This window comes from Hippoglossus stenolepis, chromosome 2, assembly GCF_022539355.2.
Source record: "Hippoglossus stenolepis isolate QCI-W04-F060 chromosome 2, HSTE1.2, whole genome shotgun sequence".
Taxonomy (NCBI): Eukaryota; Metazoa; Chordata; class Actinopteri; order Pleuronectiformes; family Pleuronectidae; genus Hippoglossus; species Hippoglossus stenolepis.
Window position 1 is genome coordinate 29369335 of NC_061484.1, and position 17845 is coordinate 29387179.

The 17845-nt window shown below is 45.9% G+C and overlaps 1 protein-coding gene across 2 annotated transcripts; it reads right to left on the reverse strand.

The window, feature by feature from the left end:
- Window positions 1-6: 6 nt before the first annotated feature.
- On the reverse strand, window positions 7-17000 carry LOC118098368 (hexokinase-1). 2 transcript variants are annotated; one of them, XM_035142097.2, is made up of 19 exons: window positions 16548-17000; window positions 14003-14165; window positions 11197-11345; window positions 9737-9856; window positions 9476-9571; window positions 9247-9346; window positions 8822-9005; window positions 8355-8510; window positions 8045-8278; window positions 6979-7283; window positions 5683-5831; window positions 5303-5422; window positions 5066-5161; window positions 4417-4428; window positions 3748-3847; window positions 3426-3609; window positions 3089-3244; window positions 2119-2352; window positions 7-1223 (listed from the first exon to the last, which is right to left on the reverse strand). In XM_035142097.2, the coding sequence occupies exons 1-19, from the start codon at window positions 16608-16610 to the stop codon at window positions 1073-1075; spliced, it is 2772 nt and encodes a 923-aa protein (XP_034997988.1). In that variant the 5' UTR covers window positions 16611-17000; the 3' UTR covers window positions 7-1072. The 2 variants fall into 2 exon arrangements, with proteins under 2 accessions (XP_034997988.1, XP_034997999.1); XM_035142108.2 differs by lacking the exon at window positions 4417-4428.
- Window positions 17001-17845: the final 845 nt, after the last annotated feature.

Consider the following 17845-nt stretch of genomic DNA (forward strand, 5'->3'; position numbering starts at 1 on the left):
CCAGGATTTACTCCACGACAAAATATAATTTAATGAATTCACTTTTCACCGTGTTGTTCACAAATCTATATTGATGTAAAAAATAAAAATAAAAAGAGGAAATATCTCAGCACTCTCCTTTCGTCTTAATGTAAGGCATGCAGTCTTGACAGAGCTGTGGACATTGAAAGCTACAGGTCGTTACAGGAGACACACTCGGCACAAATACACACAGAAGCGCTCGTACTGTCCACACTTTTTCTCTTGGCCCAATATACATTTATTCTTTGCACAAACAATGAGTAGAAGTGGGGATTCATCACAACACCAAAAGTATAGTAGTTCACAAATAGCAACAGGATACACTTTCTTTCGCCGGGGCTTTTTCTTCAGCTCTTGAGGAATAAATGGAACGGTGCAGCTGGAATACGTTAATATGTGAGTTACACTGACAGTTACACAAAGAGGGGTTAGTAGCCTAGCACGTAGTGTGAGCGTGTCGCGGGATGAGGATGGTTTTAACAGCCGTGACTCTTGCATTCAACCCTTTGCGGCGAGCCCTTGTGTTTGGAGCTGGTTCTCTGCACCAGCGGAGTTTCATCATTCAGGGAGAAGGACGTCCTTCATTCCGAAGTTACATCAAAATGCTGCGGTTGTAACCCTCATATAAAAAGTGCAGACATTTTGTCTATGGTGCAAAATCCTAATGACCTCTGGGATTCAAAGTGGCCTCAGTTATATAAATACAATTATATATTTGCCTCCATATAAAAATAAAATTAGCAATACACAAATATTGCACAGCTAAGGAGTTTAGATTTATCAGATTATCGACAAGCTATTGAGGAAAATGTACAAACATGGAAATAATAAAAACCTCTGGTGCTGTATAAATAAATATTTAGATACTCAGTTTTAATTCCCTACGCATGCAGCATGTCTCTGTGGCTGTGGTGGTGGTGGGCCAGGGGGCAGAGGGGGCAGAGGTGGAGTCACGGCTGCCAAGGGCAGATGGAGTTGGGCTGTGCGGGGGGGGGGTGAAGGTCACGGTGGAGCAGCAGGTAGATCTCAAGGACAAACGTGGCGGAGCTCCTCAGTGCTGCTGCGCCTCCAGCTCTCTCTGGCGGCAGCCCACGGCGGTGATGAGGGCGGCCCCCTTGCCGCTGCCGTCCTCGGATAGCAGGAAGGTGACGTCACATTTGGGGGCGAGTTCCTTCACCGACTGCTGGAAGATGCGTGAGAAACTGAGGGGAAGAGGGCGACAGGAAACTGTGGTTAGGAGGCAGCTCGCTACTGAGCTGAAAGAAATAAAAGATGCTCTGTCAGTCCAGGGCTAGAACGAGGACGAGCAGCAGAGCGAGGATGAGTCCATTCAGGACGATGAAGTTTGACCTCATCTGGAGAGTTGTGTTACTGCAGTTGTCCAGCGAACACATCAACATATTAATCTTACCTCAATGAGTCCACTCGATGAGGTGCTACTACTTGATTCACAGTAGAACCAGGATCTTAGCCTTAAGATGTCTTTGTGAAAGTATACTTTAAAAGTGGTTGACGGGAAACCCAGAGCTGTAGTGGTTCTGTTGTGTGAATATAGATTATTATGGGAGTTCTTTGCTTCCATGTGTGGTCCTTCAGCTGGAGAGCAGGACGTACGGACTGACTGTTAAGATTTTGTAATGCTTTCACTTAAAACCCTGCGCGAGCACTCCAGCAGCTCCTGCTTGTGCTCAAACTGCACTTGCACTCACGTTGGCTGCTGCTTGGACACATTTCCTTTGCTCCAGCTTTGGTTCTTCTCTGCTCTCAGATTTCTGACCACTGAAATTGGGTGTTTGAAGATTTAAACCTTTTTATAGACGTTTTAATTATCTTTTAACACCAAATCCTCATCAACCTTGTCGGTCAACTCTCCTCATCACGACTCTGGGACTCTGCTGTCGAGGGTTTCTAGACTTCAAGGTTTTACATTCTCAAAAGAAGCCCACATAACGCACCAGTGGAAAGAAACACTGAACAACTATACGTCTCCTTTAAATGTCTTTTGTCTGTGTGAAAAAATTATTATAAAATGTGATTCAAACGATTGATTGACACAAGGACATAAAAAGGATGCATTACGATGTTCCTGTGTCTTACTGTGGGTGCAGCTTGTAGAGCGTGCCGTCCACGCCCACGGTGATGTCCAGGTGGTCCAGGCCTCTGTTCTCACGGATCTTGTCCACCACGGCAGCCATCCCGGCTCCACAGATCTGAGCCGCGCGGCGGGACACGGTGCCACACACCTCTTTCACGATAATACTGTCATCACAGGTGCTGTCGAGCCCCAGCTGCTGCAGGATGGCCCTGACCTGCAGCAGCGCCAGACGATCGCTGTGGAGCACGAGGGGGAGAGCGAGTCAGAGGTCAGCCGACAGCAGTAAAGTCACCGGATACCTCACAGCTGTTCCCAGAGGCCAAGGTGGGCTTAGACGGTGTATAAACTAAGTCGTCACAGTGCGTCGCCCCCCCCTCCTCTCATTCATGGGTGTGTTATCCCTCTAGATGCTACTTTTCTGTGAACAATGCTGCTTAAGCACACGCTTTCATGCAGTTATCCTCTCAATCATAGCAGCTGTTTGGCGTGTTTTCACCATAGATTGTGTATAAACAGATACGAGCAGATATTTAACGTTTCACATGTTTCATATCCAACAGTGGTTAAAGGATAAAACCAGCAGAGATGTGGTGCGTTCACTTTAATACAACTTTCTTTGGCTTAAAATGAGAAAATATATATATATATACCGCAACTGACAGAGTGCTACAAAAAGTTTGGTTTTAAGAAGACGAGAATCTCTGCAGACAAGTTAAAGCTCCCATGAAATTATTTTACCTCCCACGTCCCTGGAAGGTAATGTTTCTGGAACAGTGTGAAAAAGAGTCTGTCCCGGGAGCATTAACTGAGACATTCTCGTCTTCTGGTTTTCATCACTTGTGTCCTGCACAGGTTTTTATAAAGTTTAGAAGTGCTTCCTTTCTTATACGTCCTCATTATAGTTTGGTTTTTACCTTGAAATACTCGACATAGTCTTGATTTGTCTGCCTCGAGATAACCGGTGCGACTCACCTCTCTATCTGCGACAGGAACTTTGTCTCGAAGATGCCCGTGGTCTTCAGCGTCTCTGAGATTTGTCCCCGGAAGAGGAAGCCACGCTTGGTCAAATCGATCAAAATCTGCCTGACGATCTCTCCCAGGTACATGCCGCTGCACATCTTCTCATATCTGGCCATAAAAGACAAGGAGACAAATCTTTAGATCGCTGCAAGATTGACAGAAAACCCGTTAAAGAAATTCAAAGAGTTGGGAGGATGATTGTTTTTACAGAACTGCTACGACCTGTTCAACATGGACAGTAGAAGTGTTCAAATACTAAGATATACTTTAACATTTAAAACCTCTTGACCTTTGTTTGCCTTCGTTGAGTGAGTTCTCGTCCACCGCCTGGTCGTACTGCGTCCTGATGTCATCCAGACAGCCGTTGTCTCCGAACGCCCCCCACTCCATGTTGACGCACATGCGCCCCTCATTTCCGTCCACTGTCTCGATGTTCTTCATCTCCTCCATGTAACAGGCGTTACTGCCGGTCCCTGAGAGGACACACGCGGCAAACAGTCCATCAACCTCCACACTGAACTGACACTTTCAACACATGAAGTACAGAAACTTCTCTAGAGTCCATGTGTGGAAACAGCTTTCGATTCAAGAAGCAGTTGTTTAAAACTCACCTGCGATCAGTCCCACCTCACAAGTGGGTTCCTCGTATGCACAAGTCATCATCGTCCCCACTGTGTCGTTCACTATGGCAACCACATCCAGCTCAAACTCCTAAAATACAAACAACACAAGAAAAACTGGTGTCATTGCGAGGGACGATGAAACAACATATACGTGTTTCCACCAATCTCACGATTCATGATTCATGCTTTGTGTTATAATCCAGCAGAGACGCGGTTTGTTTTATTTCTCTTTATCTGCAAGGCACAAAATATCAGATTATTACTTAAATCCTTTATTCATGTTTCCATTGTGCATTACAGCAATTTTAATTCCATGTTCTCTGTCCGACAATTGGAAGGGGCGTGTTGACAGAGAGATTAATATCTGACCACACGGAGCAGCATGCGCTTCACTCACATTCCTCCACAGGCTGAATCCATAACAAATACACAAGCTGTGTCACGAGCTCCGCCACACTCACAGAATACACAGGATCATGTTTGTCATCACTGTGGTGAGTCTCGGTCGAAACGAGCAGACACTCAAAGACACACTCTTCCTCTGAGAGAAGCTTCCCAGTGTTACAACACATGCTGTTTGCCACAATAACCACACACGGCTCCAGGTCCTCAATGCTTTACCTGCCAGCTACTGATTTACAGTCACTTAATACTTACTGGGTTCTCCATCTAAAAGTGTGAAATCAATGTAAGAATCTCAAAATGATCACATTTGAATATGAAAAGTTAATTTGGACTACTTCACCTTATCTTTAGTTATGTATTCTTCAGTAATCTTCATATCTGTCTTACTTGACAAAGGTCTTAAATATCATTCATCATCGTCTTAAAAACTTTAACTTTAACTTTAACCTGCAGACACCCAATACGATGTTGCTCTATTAAACGTTTCATTTTGCATCGCCACATTATTTACGATTGTTCCTGAGCAGTTTAATTTCTCTACTTTATCAAAATGAACCAGTAGCTCTCTGCAGTAGAAACACAGTGAGCGGACGGCACCAAGTCAAAGCACTTAGGATCTGAAATCACTTAATAACATCGATGAACACGGTTAAAGATGATTTGATATGAGAACTGCATCAGCAAAGCAGCAGATATTAATTTTAATGAGCAGGAAAATGGTAAAAGCTTTAATTATTTAATATTGTTCCTTTTAAAGACTTTTAAAAAACAGTTTCTTTCTCAGTGGGAATAATTGTTTTACTGTGGCAGCACGTTAACGTCACAGTGAACATCATGAAGGCCGTGGGCACACTGTGCTGTTGTCTGTGTTGCTGCAGTTCTAATACAAGTCTCACATTACCTCTTTCCTCTTGATTGCGTCCCGGAGAAGCTCCACCACGTCCTCGCCCTCGCAGTCTGTGGCCTTGAAGCCTTTGGTCCAGGTTACGAGAATCCCCTGCAGAGCATACAAGTCTCACTGAGGACAAAATCTACAGCGTTGAAATAAACTCTTTGCCAAAAGCACGACACGCGATAATCGTCTGCAGAACGGCTCGTCCTGACTAAATCATGGAAGGGCAATCTGTGGAGAACATACTGCGTCCAAGCTGGTCTGATGGCAGGGGAAGGAGAAGGTGAAGCCGAGCGGCAGTCGAGCACTTTTCATTCCCATGTAGTCCAGGAAGTCGGAGATGCAGTGCACAATGTGGTCAAAGAGCTGGAAAGAGAGAGATGCTGTTAGCGGTTAACAAACGTAGAGATATGGTTTGCTTTGCTCATACTTTGGTTTCTATGGTGAGAAACGTGTTGGTTTCCACTTGTCAAACTCCACAAACACACCCTCGTAGATAGATGCATCCTCCAAATGTGGTTTATAGTGAATAGAAATGGGAATAAATCGACGTCAAAAAAGGAAAGCACGGAATTAAATCTATTTCCAAGCCGAAAAGACGATTTTACGTGAGAAATCCTCATTACCTCTTCTCCAGTTCCCTGCATGACCTCTATGGGAATCGCGTAGATTTTGTTGTGCATCTCCACCGACCGTCTCTTCCCGCTGCGAATCTTCACCAGAAGCACACGGAAGTTTGTCCCTCCGAGGTCCAGAGCGAGGAAATCTCCGTTCTCTGTGTTTACAAGAACGTTCTCGTTAGCCTGAGAAGCAGCAGATCTTAATCTGTTGCCAGGGAGTCGACTTTTTAACTTTGAAATGTAAAACACAGGAGTTGAACATCAAAAGTTAATAATGATTCGCAGGTTTTCATTACAGCAGGAACGTTTAAAGCTTTGTTAATAAAAATACGAGGCATTTCCTCTTGGATTTAAATGGTCATGTTCTTGTCTGAACTGGTCTGTGACGTTAATCCTCTCCACTGTCATTAGTTGTAAACCATAAGCAATGGAGGGTTAATCTGATGATGGCGTGACGGGGGCGGACTGTGGATCTTTTTTAAATAATGCAGAGGAGCCGGATTCTCTTGTTCTTGCTTCGTCTGCGTCTTGTCTCGTCTTGAATGTTGGAAAACTGCCAAGTGGTAAAGCCTCCGGTGACTCGAACACAGGACGACACGTTCAGTTCGAGTTGTTTAGCACTTTGTTGATGTGAGACATTGAAACCTGATGTAAATGGAAGAACTGCTTATAAGTACTGCTTTTCTGGTCTTCATGGACTGATGGACAATATGGGGTTCAGCATCAAGGACACTTCTACGTGCAGACTGGAAAAGCAGAGGATCGAATCACCGACCTTCCCGTTAGTGAGTGACCCGCTCTGCCTCCTGGTCATAGTGTAAATCAAGATGGACGACACGTCTCCACCTCCCCCCACGAACTCTGTCATTTTACGAGTTCTGAGCCAAAGTCTACACAGCGCCATCGGGAGGTGTGAGATTCTAACGCTACTCACGCTCGACCAATCACAAGTCAGCTGTCAATCATTAAATCTCAGTCCGCATCAGGAGGCTTATTTATGGCCTATACTGCAGCCAGCCACCAGGGGGCCCAGTGAGACTGATGGACTTTTGGGAAGCCCTCATGTCGTCCATCTTTCTTTCACAGTCGCATGTTAACGAGAACTCGACAGATCTGATCAATAAACCGCAGCAATGTCTCGAATCCCATTAAAGTGACTTGTTGACGTTACAAATACTTTCCCCTGCGTTCTTCACGTAGCTTCTACTCTGTGACGTAAAGCCAGTAAATGGTATTTTTACTAGAGTAATATCCACTTCATCTTTGAAGGATGTAAAAAAACCGGTCGCTCTCTCTAATCACCTGATCCATCCGGTGTAGTTCGGACAAAGGTGGGCAGCATTTTGACGGCAGCCTCCTTGTGGCTGTCCTTCTTCAGGCCTCTCTCGATCTCGGCCCTCATGCGTTTCTTCACCTCCAACAGCTGCGCTTTGCTCAGCCGGAACTCCGCCAACGTCTGCTGGATCTGGCGCGACTGCTCCGTCAGCCTGTACGCCACCGCCGTTACCATGGCAGCACCCTTCGCACTCCCACTCTCAGACAGCAGGAAGCGCACGTCTGAGTCCGGGACCAAGCGACGCACCGTCTTGTGCAGGCGGCGAGCGTATCTGTGCAGAGAGCAGCAGACATCCACAGTCAAGAGAGAGGCGTCACTTATGTAACCGAATCCAAACCGTCACAGACTCTTTGACAGGGGGAAGATGCTGTGCAGTATTTGAGAGGATTTTATTAACTCTGTTTCTCACCTCCATTGATTTATCTTAGTTTTATATGAAGACAAACTCGTACAGAACTTCACAGAAAAGATTTATCCGACATATTCTTGAATGTAAAATCCAGCACATGACTGAATGGAGCCGGTCGATGTCTTTGAAGTCATTGACCTTGATATTAATCTGGATTTATGTCATCATAATATGGCATAATCTCATGTAATCTCATCAATGACCCGTATTTCAGTGTTGTCCATTAAATTATGCTTTATTGTTTGAGTCCAGATACAAAACCTAAAGAAGTAAATGTCAGTTTTTGTTCAGAATCATTACTCTTGTAAAATAAGGTCATGATTTGATTTTACTGAGATTCAATTGAAGCTGAATAATCAGCAAATCACTTGGGTTTTATAAATGAACCTAAATTAAAAACAGAAGTGAGTTTGGAGATATTATTTAAAACTCCTCTATTCATCAGATGATCTAGTTTGAAGGATTTATCTGATCTATTTCCTTGCTGTGATTTCCAACCTCTGTATTTGCCGTTTAATTCTCGCTTTGTTGGTCTTGAACGTCAAACATGAAGACGCTGCATCATGGGAGCATCACTTCTGTGTTTAACTCTCCCTCGGCCTCCTGCATGAAGCAGTACTCACTGCGGGTGCATCTTGTACAGGGACCCGTCGATGCCCACGGTGGTGCGCAGGCGAGCGACTCCTTTGTTTTCCTTTAGGCGAGAGAGGATGCCTCCCAGTGTGGATGCAATTAGATTTGCCGAACGGAAAGACACGATGGTGCACACGTGCTGCACGGCCAGGCAGTCTTCATCCGACGGCTCCACCCCGAGCCTCGTCAGGATTTCCATGCACTTCTTCAGTCCTTCCTTAGTCCTAAAATCAGAGGGATTCGTCATTATTAAGAATGCCGTCCATGCACCTGCAGGACTGAGTCGTTCTGCTCACTCACTTTTCGATGGCAGAGACGTGTTTGGTCTCGATCTTCCCTTTGGTCAGGAGCTCGGGGGTTATCCGTCCCTCGAACAGCAGGCCCTCTTTGGCCATCTTGACCAGAATGAGTCGGACCAGCTCTCCCATGTACATCCCACTGGCCATCTTCTCGAACCTGAGCACAGGGAAGGAACCGGTTTGTGTCAGCTGATGCATCACGGACAGGAGGCCTGTGGAACTCTTTTTCTGTTACATAACAATGTGGTTGCGCTTCAGGAACAAAAATCGATCTTTTCTAGAATAGTGTGTAAAAGAAAACATGCTCGTTACACATTAAGACAACAACAGCATCCCCACGAATTCAAGTAGACCACTTTGTCAAAATGTGCTGATGTGGCTGATCAGAAACATGTCAACATCCAGATTTCCTGCAGAAAAGATTTCTGCTAAAAACTAAAACTTGAGTTTTCAAAGGAGAATTCTTACAGCTGCTTCCCTGGGTTGATGGAACCTCTGTCGATCTCGCGGTCAAACTCTGTGCGAATGTCCTCCAGGGACCCGTCGTCCCCGAAGGCCCCCCACTCGGTGTTGATGCACATCCGGCCTTCGTCTCCCTCCACCAGGTCAATGTGACGCAGCTCCTCCATGTAGCAGGCGTTGGTTCCCGTCCCTGAATGGAGGCAGAGCCGTGTGATTCACATGACTTGTGCTCTCTGGAGGAGGTTGAGGGTATTGACTCAACAATGCCAGTCAGGTTATGATACGTTTGGCGCCCTCACATGTAGAACTGTGCTCACGGTGCTTTGACAAGCTTGTTTTAAGGTTTTTAGATCTCGTGAGAAAGTACGTTTCTCACTGACGAACCGCAATGACGTGTTGTCACATCAGTTTGTGGGATCGACTGTCCTCACCTATAATGATGCCCACTTCACAGCGCTGGTCGTCAAATCCGCAGGTCATCATGGTGCCGGTCGTGTCGTTAACCACCGCCATGATGTCGGCGTCACAGTCCTGGGAAAAAAAACAGGATTTGTCCAGACAAAACCCCAAATTGCAGCTTTGTTTGGTCTCTTCCACCACAACTGTTCCATCATGGGACAAACTAATCTGTAGAATAGTTGAATAGGATAAAACCCTCACCCCTCGTTTCTTGATGGCCTTGTTCAGAAGCTTCACAACGTCCATTCCTTCAACGCCACTGGCTTTAAACTTCTTCGTCCATGTCACTAAGACCGCCTGTAAAACAATTGGTTTCATAAGAGACCAGACTTAAAGGTTTTTCTATCTGCATCATCAAAAAGGACATTTGGCCGCTTTTCAGGGCACGTTTAGAGAAATGAAAACTGAGGAGTATCTGTCATGGTCTGGAGGAAATACACAACACGTTATATACATGTTTACCTCGTCCAGTTTGCTTTGGGCGCAGGGGAAAGAGAAGGTCAGTCCGACAGGAAGCTTTTTGTCCTTGATTTTCTGCTTCTCCATGAAATCAGCCAGGCAATCTGCGACGTGACCAAAGAGCTGCGAACAGAGGACATTTAAACAGCTGTGTTAAATATATATATAACGAGACGGTGGAACTAACAAACATTAGACACTTTACTATTAATATAAGACTTTGTCTCACATGCACCGCACACTCACTACTTCATCATCACCCCGACTTTCATTCAGAAAGCATCAGCAGTCAGTTGACGTAAGAGTAAGAGAGAATGACGGATTCAAAAGTCTGGACATGATTGATTGACAAGCTTTACGAACATCATGTGATCAACTTGATTTCTTTAAGCTGTTTTCAGAAATTTAATTAGTACGGCTCCTCTTTTCCATCCTGAGATATTTGTTATCTTTCAGTTTGAATTATCGAGGTATTTTCCTGCTGTTTTCTCACATGGACTCACTCTGACATTTTCTGGACATTTTACACCGGGGGGGGGGCTGTTAGGACACTTTCAGGAAAATGTCCGGGTGTGCAGTTCATGTTTTCTGAGCACTTCTCTAAAACCATTCTTTGTGACTAGCGTATTCTGTTATATTTATCTAAAATCACCCCGTTCATCTGAGCCACTTTGTTAACAAACCTGTTCATATATCACGTTACATTTCTGAGCAGCTGCCCCGTCCACATTTCACTAAACAGCATCTGTCCTGTTCTGTCTGCGTCTCCGTCCTGCTCTGGACCAATCGCGCAGCCACGGACCGGGCGTCCATGTTTTGGTGATCGTGTTACAATGCGACCGCCAGCTGTTCTCTGCAGGTTCAGTGTAGGTCAGCGCTCGCTCTGACGTCGCGCTCTTTGCTCTCAGCGTTACTGCGGAGGTAGTTTTACACAAAGTGATCTGCGGCCTGACCTTCAGTGCGGCCGCGCTCTGAGTAGAAACAATCCACCGTCTGACCCGGGTCGGGCTTTGTTGATAAAAGGGATTACAACACCAGGACATGTTCAACACAGTCTGGTGCTTGTTTTTAGCAACAGCCATCGATTTTGTTTTTGTCTGTTTAGGAAAAATCAAAGAAAGTTGAACCCTGAGGTTTAAAATACAAGGCTGGAAAGTTCAGGGTAAATTTAACTAGAATGTCCCTCAGTGGACCTTGTCCCTCAGTGGACCTTGTCCCTCCACCAGGGTCCAAAAGTCCAATTAAAGCAAATCTCCTAAATGTACCTGATTTATTTATTTTTATTTTTCAAGATGCTTGAATGATTCCTTTGGGAAATTGGTGAAAATGACCATTAATTAATTGGCTCATGTTTGGCACCAAGTTTTGTGGAAATCCGTTAATTAGTTTGTGTGCGATCCTGCTCACAGGTGGGAGGGGCTTCACCTCCTTGGCAGAGGTCAAACTAGAGGTCGTGTGCTCACCTGAGTCCCGCTCCCGTGGATGATGTCATCAGGGGTCTCGTACACCTGGCTCTCCATCTGAACCGGCTGCTTCTTGTCCCGCGTCACTTTAACCCGCAGGATCCGAAAGTTAGAGCCCCCGAGGTCCAGCGCTATGAAGTCTCCCTTTTCTGACAGAACGACAGACACATGTAGAGATTCCTATGAAAGGGTCTGTGAGACACACCTGTCAGTAGGATACAGGTCCAGATACAAGAGGCCATCTGACAAGTGAATTCAAATCCCCAAGGGGCCGGTAGCTAATCACAATACATTTACTAACGAGGAGAAAATGTGTTTTTAATTTCACGACACTAATTTCAGGATTCCAGAAGATTTCTTGTCATTCCCAAACATGAGGTTACGTGTAAATAAATATATAAAGTATTGCTGCACAATGAAAAGTCCATCAGTTTCTCTCTCTTCCCATTATTTGGATGCAGATCACAGCTGTCTGTCTGAATAATGTAGGTCTGTCTCGAGTGTGTAATAAAAATCGGGAATGATTGAAGTCGATCATAGGATCTGAACCCGTCGGAACCTGAGGCCTGAAAAGAGAGATGCAGAAAGCAGCTCAGCTCGTTTCCCACTGAAGCTCTTATTGTGAAGAGGACGTGCAGCCGGGTGCAGAGGTGTCTGCTGCTCCAGGCAAGAAGCCCGAATGTAAACGGATCCTCCACCGAGAGAAGCAGCATCACGTATTCAGCTGGTTTCATTTCACCCACTGAAATATTTACTCACAACCTGGTGCCGGTCAGGACTTTGTCTTGGTTAAAAACTGAGTGTTAACCTGTCTGGACTGTGGCCCTTTTATTCTGGTTAAGACTAAACAGAAAATGCAGTTTCAAAATTAAGGGGGAAGCCCCCTAATTTATCTATATACCCTTATTTTGTATTTGTCTGACACTGATCTGAAATGACTCACAATGCAAACGATAACACGCGTGTGGGCGGTTGCGCAGTGGGATCTGACCTGTGACCTTATGGTGTTGATTCAAGTCGGGAAGAATCCGTCCTCCCGACAAAACAACGTTCTTCATTTCATGACTCTGTGACTTTAGTGTTTGCTGCGTTGTGCTATTTATCCCCTTGACCTGCCTGGAATGAGCTGTGACCGGGCTCGACACACACAAGTGTTACTGACTTAGTGCAGAGCGTGTGTCCAGGTGATAGCCGCGTCCCGCCGCGACCCTGCAGTCGAGTCCCATCGACTCGTGGATATAAATAGAAAATCTACTCCAGCGTTGCGTTGGCAAACCTCTGGAATTGCATCTTTTGAGGAGTTCACCCAATAAAAGATGATGTGATTTATGGATTGACTGGATTCCCACAGTGTTTATTTAAATTATCATCTGCAATGTTTTCATTACATGTCGAGTCCGACGTCCCCAGACATGATTTGAGTTGCGTTGACGAGTCGGTGGATTCTCAGTTGTGTTTCAGACTCAAATCTAAACGGACTAAAGTTTAAATATGAGATTTACACTGGATTTGTGAGGGAAAGACTCAGATGAGCAGGTCTTTTTAACATTTATGAGCTTTTACTCGTAGACTGGTACACAGGAAGGTTTACTGTGCTCTGTGAACTGACGTCATTAGAGCTCAGCCATGATTTCCTTCACCCGTTGTCCTCACTCAGAGGGAAAGGAATGAGATTATCTGTCACTGAACCACAGCTCCGGTTACAGAGGAGGAACGTTTCTGGTGCAGCTGATCGAGCTTTTTCCCTGTGGCTCCAACTCTGCCTCCTGCCTTCAGACATTGTGTTGTAGTTGAAACCTGGAGCTATTTATAATATGAGCGAAGGCTGGAAGGTGACGGCGTCCCCCTCCTTGTTCGGGCCTCGGCTTGTAGGACAGCCACTTGATGTTATTTCTGTGTTTGGACACTGTTTACTAACAAGGACGAGGCAAGATGGCAGCATGCTTGACTTTGACCGGTGTGACTCTGTTCTGACCGGAGGTTTGATTCCACAGAGGACATTTAAAACAGTATCTACACACAGAATCCTCATTAATTCCATATTTCTTTTGGTTTGTTTCCTCAGTAAATTCCTTATTGACCCGTAACCGCCGGATTATTAAAGGAACCTGAAACGAAAGCATGATTCACTTTGTTTTCCTGTAACGTCAATGTTATAGATGGTTTTCATCCGTCAGTGTTTGTATGTTATGAGACGAAGACGTCATGTGATTGTGTTGTTTGAACCCTTTGGCCCCCGAGGCTGAAACAATGGAGATCTACTGAGTCCACGTCCAGAGCACAAAGAGGCTTATGTTAACACATCAGCCCCTTTTTATTTTAACAGATCAGAATGAACCAATTTACAGTTCAGACTAAAGACGGTTTATAACTCAACGTGAGCCTGTCCTGTTGTTAAAGGACAAACTGTATCATGGGAAATATTGTTGTGATAAGAACTGCCTGAAATGACAGAAGCCATCTTTGAGAAACAATTTTTTTAGTTTGGTCCACGTCCCATCCAATAACATGAAGGAGGCAGGGTTCATCAGCTATACTGCAGCCAGCCATCAGGGGGCGATCATCAACGGTCACTAAAGGGTCTTATTTAAGAATAATGTGTTTTTATTACGTGCTTTGAGGCAAACTTCCAAGTAATGTCTAAAAGTGAAGTTGGCAACGACTCCTAAATCAAGTAATTTTAATACTTTAAGTCGTGAAGCACGTTAAAGCAAATGTTTCCCTCATATCTCATGAATCTTAAATTATTACTAATGTCCAGTTGGAAAGACGTTTTATTCCCTGAGACTCTTGATGTAAACTCTACCTGATCCATCGGGGATGGACCTGACGAAGGTGGGCAGCATCTTGACGGTGGCGGTGGTGCTGGTGTCACGGCCGAGCCCGTTTTCCATCTCCCTGCGGAACCGGTTCATGACGTCCCTCAGCGTCTCGTCCGAGAAACGCATGGAGTACAGGTACTTATCGATCTAAGGTCCAGGACGAGGACACAAACACAGGGAGTCGGGGATTGTTCAAAAATACAAACCTACACATTGAAAACAATTCAAAACGGTTCATTTACAGTTTAGACAGCAATTGATTTAAAGATAAATCCGGACGAGGGGTTTATAACTTTCTGAGAAACTTTAGATTGTCTCTTTATTATTTGCAAAGATATCTTGACGGATGAGTTTCAAAAGGTTATCATCTGGAGATAAACTCTTAGTTATTTTGAACACACACAGACACACACACACACACACACACACAGACACACACAGGTGAAGACATTCCCCTCCTGTCTAGGCAGCGCTCAGGATAATAAGTCAGTGTGCAAAGCAGGTGCCGGTAACCATGGTAACATCAAGTTTAAATTCATGCTGTGTCACTGATTAACTCGTGACAATAGCCACGGGTTAAACTGACTAAACTTTAACTTCAGTGACAACAATCACAGTCCCACTGACAGAAACATTTCCACTGTGGTTGGTTTTCTCCATTCGATTTTTAATTCGTAGCACAAACACAGAATAACTCCTTCCACCCCAGTTTCACTTCAGCTACGTTGGCCACCAGCTCGTTGGTGTTTTCTGGGCCATTGTTCCTCGGTAAGAATTTGACCTCTTCCCCTGAAATGTTCGACCCAAAGTTCGACCCTTGTGCCAGGACACCTCGCGTTGTGTGACCACTTCCTTGACTCTGAGCCTCTGAACCAGAGCATGTTTTCATGATGTCTAAAAAACCAGTGGCAACACAATAATCAGCTGCTCTAAAACTGCCACTCTGTGCAGTTGAATTGTTGCATTACAGTTAATGCAATCTAATTAGGGGATGTGTGTTGGGGGTGGGGGTGGGGGGGGATTTGCTCTGGACACTCACTGTTGTTGTTACATAATCACACAGTGCATGCCATGGGGCACACCGGCCTATTCTGTCCACACACTTGTTTCCCATCAGGCCTCTCTGTGTAGCGTCACTATTTTTAGCCTCTCAGAAAAAAACAGATGTAACGTGAGGGTCGTAAAAACACCGTAGGAGACGATTTCCTAAAAATAATGAGCAGAAAACAAGACCCGTCACACATCGGTCAGGCAGTTTAATCGTTCAGTTATTCGACGTCTTTCTTTTATACGCACAAGAAACATCCCTAACATCCTCTACCAGCTTGTTCCGAGGATTCTAAAACAAACTTTAACGATCCCACGGCGCGGAGATGCACTCGTTACAGAACGAGGGAGAAAGAGTATAAAAATATAATAAAATAGGCCATAAAATAGAATATAAAAGTAAATACAAAATATAGAGAACGTGTTCATAATATAAACATTAAATACAGACGCTCTTGAGTAAAGTTCTAACATTTATTCGAAGTTGAGTGATTTTGCCATTATGACGTATTTGTGGCAACACTGGGACAAGTGTTCAGTTTGTATCAAACATAGTTAAATGTGAATTTCTCCTAAACTTTGCCTTAAACATTATTGTTTCCTGTTTTCAGTTCGTGGAGATGAACCCACTTTTTGTGTGAGAGGTTAAAGTTCTGTAAATGTGTGTTTTACTGTCACCACTCTTCTTCAGGTCATTTAGGCTCATAATGAAAGTATTAAGTCTTATTCAGGGTTTAACTGTTCAGTGAACTTTCATCCTTTCACACCAGAACTGTCAGGTTACGCTACGTCGGCCTACTTCATCATTGGCACGTGCAAATACTGCACAGTGACATCACGCGTGACATCACTCCCCCTCCACTCCCCCTCCACCTCTGCCCACTCCCCCTCCCGGGAACATCTTGCTGCTCTCTCATCCAATCCGGTGGCTGGTTTCTACTCATCCTCAGGTCAGTGTCAGCTCACATTTCTCTGCTGATGAATTTCACGCCTTTGCCCCCGCAGACATAACAGAATGACGAGGAGGAACGAGGGGAGAGAGGGAAGAGGAGAGAGCAGGGTAAGAAGGAGGGAGCGGAGGAAGCAGCAGGTGAGGGAGGGAGGGACGACTTTCCCCAGCAGCCGCTCACAGACACCTGTCTGCTTCTGACGCCCTGGCAACCGACGCTCCGGAAACACTCGATGGCGAGAGTCTGTCTGCAGCACGTCGCCACCGCCGCTCGACCACAGCCCTCGTCAAGGACACCATGTCCAACACTGTGAACCCACCTGAACAAACTAAAACACAATCAAATCCCCGGTAGAGTTCATCATGGCCTCCCTCCACTTCCCAAATCCCCCCCCCTCCTCCCCCAGCCTGATACGCCCCACAGCCTCATGTACATGCTGCCATGTTAACCGGCGTCCATGTCCGCCCACCCGGCCGCCGTCACATCGCACATTCCTCTCCAACACGAAGGCACCGCAGCCTCTCGCACTCACCTTCTTGAGCTGATCATCCTTCAACTCGGTGAAGTAGTAGGCCAGAAGCTGAGCGGCTATCATCTTGGCTGCACGTCCGCCAGGAGCTGTCAGCGACTAGGAGGCGGTGAGAGAGTGGAGGAGGAGGGAGAGGAAGGCTGCCGTCCCCCCACAGTGATCCCTCTTTATCCTGACGCGGAGGAGGAAGCAGGCCGCGGCCGAGCGCCGTGACAAGGCAAGGTTAAAGGGAAAAGGTCTGGTGGAACAGGAGTGCAGCAGTGGTCGTGCCTGCTAGTCTGCGACGGGCACACACTCACAGCCCCTATCTCACACACACACACACACACACACCCACCCACACACAGCACGAACACACACACTGAAACCCACAAGCACACACAGAGGCTGGGTTTGTGTGTGTCTCCTCCCTCTGAGCTGCTGGCTCCCTGTTAGCTCTGGGGAGATGCAGCAGCTCTGCACTGGAGTGGTGGTTCTGTTATACCCTGCCCCCACCGAGCACTCTGATTGGCCGAGCAGGGGACGTGAAGGAGAGGAGGGGTGGGTGAGAGGAGGGGGCTTCTCCCACAGCAGCGAGGGAGGGGGGGAGAGAGAGGGAGGGAGGGAGGGGTGGTCTGAGCTGAGGGAGGAAGGTGCTCCTGCATGATAACCTGCAGGCGGCCATCGGCACAGGCAACCAGAGACGTTCCTCAGCCGGCCACCACGTCCCACACGTTGCCATGGCACCCAGAGGTGGACGTGCAGCGGGGCAGGGCCGCCACATGATGATGTCATCCCCCTCTCTTCCCGCTGCATCACACTCCTGCAGCGTCGCAGCATCACATGCAAACTGTGACACGCGTTAGAGAAGCCGACTCGTGACTGACGGTTTCTTATCTCCTGTCACAGTGTCGCAATCCTCTCAGCAGGACGTGAGGGCGACTTTCACACCACAACTCACAGTATCTGCTTTAAAATCATAACATTTAAACCTCTTATTAGAAATATCTGGGCATTCATATTCACTCCGGACCTCGGGAAGATGGAGAAGTCTCTTTTCAATATTCATAAAAGTCATAGAAAGGCACAAAACATTTCCCTGATCTGGGTCCACACCAGAATGTAATGGATACTTTATCCTTCCACCAAACTCTGTTTATATCTAATATTATATCTTATATTAAAAACACACGTACACATCAACCAGCCAACAAACGGACAGAGGTGAAAACAGAACCTCGTTGGCAAAGGTGATAACATCACTAAAGCAAAAAGAAAACTGGAAAAAACATCTGATCACATTTTTTCTTCACAATCTTTTT